Source organism: Denticeps clupeoides, chromosome 14 (assembly GCF_900700375.1).
Source record: "Denticeps clupeoides chromosome 14, fDenClu1.1, whole genome shotgun sequence".
Lineage (NCBI taxonomy): Eukaryota > Metazoa > Chordata > Actinopteri > Clupeiformes > Denticipitidae > Denticeps > Denticeps clupeoides.
Genome location: NC_041720.1, coordinates 15301193 through 15309355, shown reverse-complemented (window position 1 = coordinate 15309355; position 8163 = coordinate 15301193). Strand labels below are relative to the sequence as shown.

Here is an 8163-nt window from a genome sequence, read left to right as displayed (position 1 = left end):
CGGCGTTGCGCTGAATGCGTAGCGTACGTCACGCAGCGTGCGGAGTCGCGGGGGGTAAAGGGAGAGCAGCGTGAGGACCTTTGTAGTATGCCTTTCAAATTCTACAATTTACAGCTGACAAGCAAACCCGAGCCGGTAACGTTCACTTTCTACTGCTTATTTATCTACCTATTTGGTGCAAACGCTGAATGTGTGAAGCGACGGCGCGGAGTGACAGCGTGACGGCCTGTGGCACCAAGGTGCGCTTGCGCGAGGTGATGGACGCGCCTTATGTAATTTTGCCGCACTATTATTGGTTGTGATTTGATTCCCGAGCTTATTTATGATTAGTGTGAAGCGCATATTGAACGTTTGGGCCCATACCTGTCCAGAAAAAAGGTGTGTGCGAGTGTGATTGTGTATGCATATATATATATATATATATATATATATATATATATATATATATATATATATATATATATATATATATATAATAATTATTATATATTATTATTATATTGATCAAGTTGTTGTATTTACTCCCCTTGCTTTTCAAGATGGAATCATTATGAAAGATATTGATGCACGAGAGAGGGTCAAAGATGACACTTGGTGAGTTCCAGAAATCATTCAACCACTGAAAACTAAACCTTTGTTTATCTAAAAAAAAAAAGATCCTTTCTCTAAAATATTTTATAATCTAATATATTTAATCCTGCCATTTAAATTTTTGTAATTGTATGGCCAATTAATATTGCTATTTGAAAGTGAAGTGCACACAATGAAATGTGTCCTCTGCTTTTAACCATCACCCTTGGTGAGCAGTGGGCAGCCATGACAGGCCCGGGGAGCAGTGTGTGGGGACGGTGCTTTGCTCCGTGGCACCTTAGTGGAACCTTGGCGGATCGGGATTCAAACCGGCAACCTTTTGATTACGGGTCTGCTTACTTAAACGCTAGGCCACCACTGCCCCAATTTTCCATTTTTTTCAGGGTGTGTTGTACTATATCGGACTATTTTTTGGGCAGCCTGCAGATTTGTGGTGTCTTGGATGTAAAAAAATAAATAGGGTTGTGTACTGACAAGGATCTCACGATATGATACATGGGTCCCGATACGATTATATCACAATATATTGCGATATTATACATTTTCTACAGTTCACTGAAAATGTAAAAACACAACTGATATACAAGATGCTGTGTACGATCTGTGTGGATCACATTACAGTAATAATTCAGCCAAAACAACATAACTCAACAAAACAACATAAATCATTTTGGACTAAATTTGGATACGAAAATATCGATATTTGTCCCTGTACCGATACAATATCACCATATCGATACAATAACATATTGCGATATATTGCTGTGTCGATATTTTCTAACACCCCATAAAACAAAGAAATACAGAAATATGGTAAATTCCATTCCTCTTTGGGTCTTCCTGCTTGGATTTAACTAGTGCTGCACGATTAATCTAACCGCAATCTTAATCGCGATGTCAGTCTGTGCGATTACATGAACGCAAAAAGCTGCGATTTAAATGATTAGTACATGGATTGGATCGGCAACATATCCGATCCATTCTCTCATTCTCTCAAAGTTTGCGAGCTGACTGAAGTCTCACTTCAGTCGGATGTGACATGTTTGGTCACATGACTTTCGATTCGGCGACATATGGTTAGACGCCGCATGACGCGCTGCATCGTACGTCAACGTCGCCGCCATATTGCGAGAGGCTCTGCTGTGGCGTGAAGCATATACATGTCTATGGAGAGAAGTGTATAAAAATGCTTCACTCTTGTGCTGCTTGGGGCTGTACAAACCGCTGTACGGTCCAAACCAGATCCCGGGGGATTACATTTCATAGGTAAGGCTGGACGATTGTTTTGAATATATTTGGCCATTATAAAATCACATTTTATAAGTCTTAACCTTAGCTAAGCTAGACTAAGCTAGCGAAGCTATGCATTCCTGTGTTCAAGTCAGCCTCCAAACAACGTTTTGGTTAAACGTAGGCATTAACTATTTAGACTGTTCTTTGCTGTTCAGTTAACTTCTCAAACTTTGAAGGTTTCCTAAAGAAATTCACCTCAGTTTACAAATCTTAACCTTAGCTAAGATAGCAAAGCTATGCATCCCTGTGTTCAAGTCAGCCTCCAAACAACGTTTTGGTTAAATGTAAGAACTATAATACAGGATTTTATAATGGCCAAATATAATCAAAACAGTTGTTTAGCCTTACCAGGGTTTGTCGTTCGACAGTAATGTAAAAGAGTTTTTTGTGATTTATTTAATTTTGTAGAATATTGTATTTTGAAAGCACTGGGCATTTCAGGTTGTTATAAGTAGTTTGTATGTTTCACTTTGAAATTAAACATTTCACTATTAGTAATTTGTATGCGACTTTTCATTGATACAAGCAAGTGTCCTTTATCATATCGCAATCGCATATCGCAATATTGATCTCAATAATCGCAATATGTCTTTTTCCCCAAATCGTGCAGCCCTAGATTTAAATAAGCAGAGCAGAGGTGAAGAGCAGTTGTAATTCTTTCAGCCCGTTTCTCCTGTCCATTAATTATAGTATAGGTTCCCCCATGATTTGGGTGTTTAGACAGCATGTGTAGTGCTTGCATAAGACAGTAAGAAAATCAGACTAATAATTTTCAAATATATAGATGGAGAGGAAATTCTGCATAACTGCATTCCCTCAGAGATCCCATCTGGCGGATCAACGTCTTTTACGGCATTTTGGCAGGGCACCTAATGAAATAAATATAAGTAGATGGATGAAACAGACCACAGAAACATCTTATTTACTGAAATCTTACTATTAGGAATGTCATGCTATTAAGCCTTATTGAAGACTAGGGCTATGACTGATATGAATAAGTCTCTGGAGGTGTACACCCGACAGTGTACACTAGTCTAGTGGCCGAATGGTTGAACAGAACGAACTTGTGCAGTATTAAGAGTTTTACCATGTGACTCTAACTAATCTAGCATAGTAATACAAGCTTCTGATACTAGAATGGCTAATATGCTAACTATCATAACGTCCCATGCATTTTATAATCGTGATCTTTGATACTGACATGTATTTGTTTATGTTATTATTTTGATGGATTCGTACCAACTTCTCTCCAGGCAGTGAGTTTAGGGGTATAAATAGGAGGCTAAAGGAGATTTTATTTATTGTTCAACATAAAATCATATACTTGGTTTTTGATTAAAGAAGACTTTTGCCACATGTATTATGTTTTTATGCACATGGTTTCATGGCTTGACTTGAATACAACACTGTTGGTTAGGTCAAAGGGTAATTGAGTTAAATAGATAAATTTGATAATTTATTCTTGAGAAATGTCTACAAAATCATGCATGTGTTTTGGGAAAAAAGCAGTGTGTTACATAAATAGATTTGTATGCTATATAAACATATTTTGGGCTGTATAAAATATGTAGCCACCAGAGGGCGCCTTTACTTTATGTGTTCGTAGTGTGACGTCATTCAATTTCGTCTCATCCCATCATCCTTTTAATTGACTTCAGTGCACCACTACTTCCCAGCAATCTGCTTTTCGTTGAGCCTCGACCTCTTTATTTAATAAATCTTTAGTTTTGACCTGCACCTGAACTCTTTGCTTTTGTGTGAAATCAAATATAAAACTAATTCAAATGTGGAACAGCCTAGAGGCTTTTTTTCTATCCCACATCGGACATTTATGGAAGCAAATTTAAATGCAGATTGTCATGCAATTGTTATTCCAGGTGTGAACAAGCAGAGAATGTTGAGGAGGAAGCACCCACAATGAGGCGCAGTTTCTCTGTGGAGGACCTTCTGGATGAAGTGGAGAAGCTCAGTAGTGCCACCACAGATAGCAAAAAGGTCTGGTATATGTTCCGGTCCTGTAGACTGTGTCTTAATCCCACGGTGTTTGAGCTCAGCGTCAAACTGCCTTCCCGTGCATCGGGGAGTCATCTTTGTGCCTGTATGGTTCTTAAAGGTTCTTCATTTTTTAAAAAAATGTATGCAGCCGGGCTACATATATAATATTATAGAGGGAGTGAATGAAATACATTAATTCTAATACCATGTAGCTAAATTAATTTTTTCCCCCTTCCTACATACTGAATAGAGCAAAAAAAAATTAGCCAGGACATTGTGATTTGGTGTTATGTTTTGCACAGGCGTTCTTGACATGCCTACCCTGACAGTGTTAAAAAGAAGAGACCTGTGACTCGTTTAAGAAAAGTTCACTTTTCTGTCCACAGGTTGAGATTGTGGTGAGGCTATGGAAAGATGGCTTCACCGTCAATGACGAGGACCTTAGGAGTTACTCACAGGAAGAGAACCAGGAATTCCTCGAAGCAATCAAACGAGGGTGAGGCTTTAACAACAGACCCTGATGCGTGCTCTCCCGGCCTATTCTGGTGTGATGTTTTGTGGTTAAAGGGAGCTGCCATCAGAACTTGAGGGGAGAGCGGAGGAGGAGGAGCTGGAAGTGAACGTGGAGGACATGAAGGACGAGATGTACGTCCCAAGGAAAAAGATCTTCTACCCGTTTACAGGCAGAGGTTACAGATTGGGCAGGTAAATCATGTAACACATTTGTGATTGAATAGATGACTAAATCAAGAGGAGTTATATGACTTCAGCCTGATCATGTGTGATAGTCCTGACAGAGCAAAGTTTTGGAGTTTGCAAAAGCTTCATCTGTGTCATGACGCCAAGGAAGGGGAGGACCCAGGCGTAGGTGCTTTAACCAAAAAATGAATAAATGCAGGACACACAAACATAGGATTCTACTTGAGAAAATGGAGTTAGGAAATGGAAGGGCTCACCTCACCTCACCCATACACACTTCACCTACACGCACCACATGGCAGAGTCCCACCAACTCGGACCTGACACGTGTGCGAGGTCGACTCTGGGTCCCCCCCCGACACAAAAAAAAAACAGACAGACCAACACCGGACCCAGAACACTGGTGCAGGTTCTCCTTTAAAGGAGGGAAACCAGGTGTTGGGAATCGGGAAGGGGTGGGGCCTGCACCCGGCACCCTGGGACCGGCTGAGGCTGGACGCCGAGGAGTATCGCTGCAATGTGTCTGCATGTAGGAGGAAAGACACACACACACACACACACACACACACCTTCAGACAATTCAGAGTGTCCTATCCACCTAGTGTATGTGTTGCTAGTTGTCCCAACCACCTTCCTGCTATTTTATTTAATTTTGTCATGGATTTTTATAAATGGGCTAAGAAGACTACTTTCCTGACTAACGCGAAATTTCATGCCGTAATCATTGCTGAAGAATTTGCATGGAAATCGGGGAACGCTCTTTCAGCAAGATGCATTTGTGGGGGATGAGATTATATAGATGCCTTCTTAATATGAAACACATAAAATGTCAACGTTTGAACAATCCAATCATATTTCATTTAATAAGACTTTTTCTGTAACGTTGTATTATAAATTTTACACTAGTGGTTCCTAGCACTAGCATAACATTTTGCGTAACTTAATGCAAGACTTGAATTTGCACACATCCTACTGGGCCAGTTCTGTCATTTTGTCACGTTCAAGTACATTCCAACATTTAGCTGGTTTTGGGGGTACGTTTTTGAAAACCTTCGAAGGTTAAAAAGCGTAGGTGATTTTATGAATATTTTTGGTGCCGGTACCTAGCCCGGGTAAATGAGGAGGGTTGTGTCAGGAAGGGTTTCCAGCATAAAACGTTGCGTGGCTACCGTTAACGGGCAAAGTCAGAGGTAGAAGTAGAAGAACAGTGATTACATAGTTAGTGATGTATCCTTTTTTTATTTTAGATTAAATGTTTTAAATTATTATTATCATTATTTAGTGTTGCTCCACAAGTGGTGGCCAGGTCTCTGTCAGTACACGAAGACGCCTCTGAGCCTCCCATGCCTGTGGTGGAGGTAGACGATGAGCAGCCTCTCACCTCCCTGCAGATCTGGCTGGCGGATGGACGACGTTTGGTCCAGAAGTTCAATCTTGCTCACAAGTGGGTGACCTTCTGGAGTCTTTCCAGTCATCACAATAAACAGTTCTCTGCACCGCAAGCCTTTTGTGCTATATATAGGAGAGCAGGCTCGCCAACGACATGGCAGATTCTGTGATCTTGCATGCAATTATGCATTATGTAATGCTCATGCAGCATTTATGTAACTCTGTAAGCTTTGAAATTGCATTCTGACAGGGTGCATATCGCCTTTAGCGGAAGCACATGGGATGATCATAGGCTGTGCTGAATACCATGCATTTAGCAGCCCCTCACTCTTATTCAATATTTCAAGTCATGGCCTAGATTTGCAGGTTTTAAAGCATTCAGCAGTGTGTGCCTGTGTGATTCTCACGTGAATAGTATACTCTCCTCGGTGGGTTCGAAAACATGAACAATTTTTGATAACTCAGTTTTGAAACTCAATCAGAAATGTCTTATTAAATGTTTTTGTTAAATTGTAACGTAATTAAATGTATATTTAAAAAGTACAATATACTATCCGTTTGAAATTTATAGGGAACCAAAAACATATTATTACTAAAACTCAGTTTAATAAAAACAATAAAAAAATATTTTGATGTAATTATGATTTCCCGCAACTCCACATTACCTTTTTGTCACATTTTGTCACGTAATTAAAATGTTAAGTGTATAAATATTATTACAATATTTTGTGCTTGTCTACTCTCATGAATGTTTTATTTGACAGATTAAATTTTTTTTTGTAATGAGAATTTTTTAATTCTCCCCAAAGTGCTCATAAAATATAGATTTATATGTTGTATTAATATAGTATTTGTATTATGAATTGTTGCAGTGTAATGATGACATTTTTTTTCAGAAGTTTACAGTGTTATAGCGGACTTGGTGTGTTTTCAACCCTTTTAGGATCAGCGATGTTGAGGACTTTGTTGAGCAGACGCAGTCCACTAGCTTCCCCTTCATCCTGACCACATCCCTGCCATTCAGGGAGCTCACAAACAAAGAGCTGAGCCTGGAGGAGGCCGACATTGTCAACGCCGTCATTGTCCAGAGACCCCTGAACCCAGAAGCAGATCCGTTTAGATGCTCCTGACTACTTCATGGCAACACCACCTACCCTGTCCCCTAACTGGAGGGAAAGCCCTGAAACCTTGTACGTCCAGCACTGGATACGCTCCTCGCCCCTTGTCGCGCCAGTTTAGGGACGCTGCCTTTCTATATTCTCCATCACTAATGAAAACCTCACTTAAATATGAAGACTTGTTGGTAGCTTAAGAATTAGCAAGTCAATAGGACTTCCTTTAATGCGACAAATATGCATCTAACCAAGGCTTCATATATCGCTGTGTACAGCACCTTAACATTCTCCTGATACATCAAATGCATTTTACTGTGTCCATACCACAACGAGTTGTAGAAATGTGTTAAATTGTATTGTTGAAGGAGTTATGGTGCTTACTGTGAACTTAAATGGTACAAGAGGACAAAAGAATTGTCTCATTTGTGGACAAAAGATATGCACTTTGTATGGTTTGGTCGGTTTATGTTACAGTTCTGCCTGCAATAATTAAAGACCTGAACCCCCCCACTCCTGTTTGTGTACATCAAAATAGATAAATGCCATTTTGCATGTTTGATTTTTTTTATTAAAACATTAATGTGTCGATATAAAAGTGTACAAAAAAAAATAAAAACCTTACAAAATTGTTAACACTGTTAAGTTCTAGTGTAATTTGCTACATACACACGTGGCATTCATGTCATGATAATAGTTATGGTAATAGTTTAAATAACAGAGCAAGGATGGAGTGGGCCAATAGAAAAGACGAAGCTCCACAATCAATTCGAAACAGGATCTCTGCTGCGCTGTTCTCACCATTTGATGTTATTGATCTGCATCATGAGGTCACGAGCTGCCATCTCCCTTTCACTTCCCCCTAGACTCTTTGCCTTGGGATGGGGTTCGCTCCAGATGAGCTTTTTACGCACATACCAACATTGAACGACTGTGTTCATCTCCTCCCCGTTCTGATTGGCTCACGTTTGTTTTCGGTTGGTCCAGGTTCCACCGATTTCTTTTGTCGTGTTCGTGGATTTTGAGAGGTAACGTACTGAAATTGATCCTTGTTAAGGAATTTCAAGGCTGGGTATTCATCAGA

General features: G+C 39.8%; 1 protein-coding gene across 2 annotated transcripts; it reads left to right on the top strand.

The window, feature by feature from the left end:
* ubxn2a (UBX domain protein 2A) lies at positions 1-7715 on the top strand. 2 transcript variants are annotated; one of them, XM_028953037.1, is made up of 7 exons: positions 1-135; positions 540-594; positions 3762-3879; positions 4266-4375; positions 4447-4584; positions 5861-6022; positions 6911-7715. In XM_028953037.1, the coding sequence occupies exons 2-7, from the start codon at positions 551-553 to the stop codon at positions 7095-7097; spliced, it is 759 nt and encodes a 252-aa protein (XP_028808870.1). In that variant the 5' UTR covers positions 1-135; positions 540-550; the 3' UTR covers positions 7098-7715. The 2 variants fall into 2 exon arrangements, with proteins under 2 accessions (XP_028808870.1, XP_028808871.1); XM_028953038.1 differs by lacking the exon at positions 1-135 and adding an exon at positions 147-378.
* Positions 7716-8163: the final 448 nt, after the last annotated feature.

Coding starts and splice junctions, on each gene's coding strand:
- ubxn2a (XM_028953037.1), top strand. CDS start 551: ATGAAAGATATTGATGCACGAGAGAGGGTCAAAGATGACACTTG. Junction 3,880..4,265: donor CCACCACAGATAGCAAAAAG/GTCTGGTATATG, acceptor TTCTGTCCACAG/GTTGAGATTGTGGTGAGGCT. Junction 6,023..6,910: donor AAGTTCAATCTTGCTCACAA/GTGGGTGACCTT, acceptor CAACCCTTTTAG/GATCAGCGATGTTGAGGACT.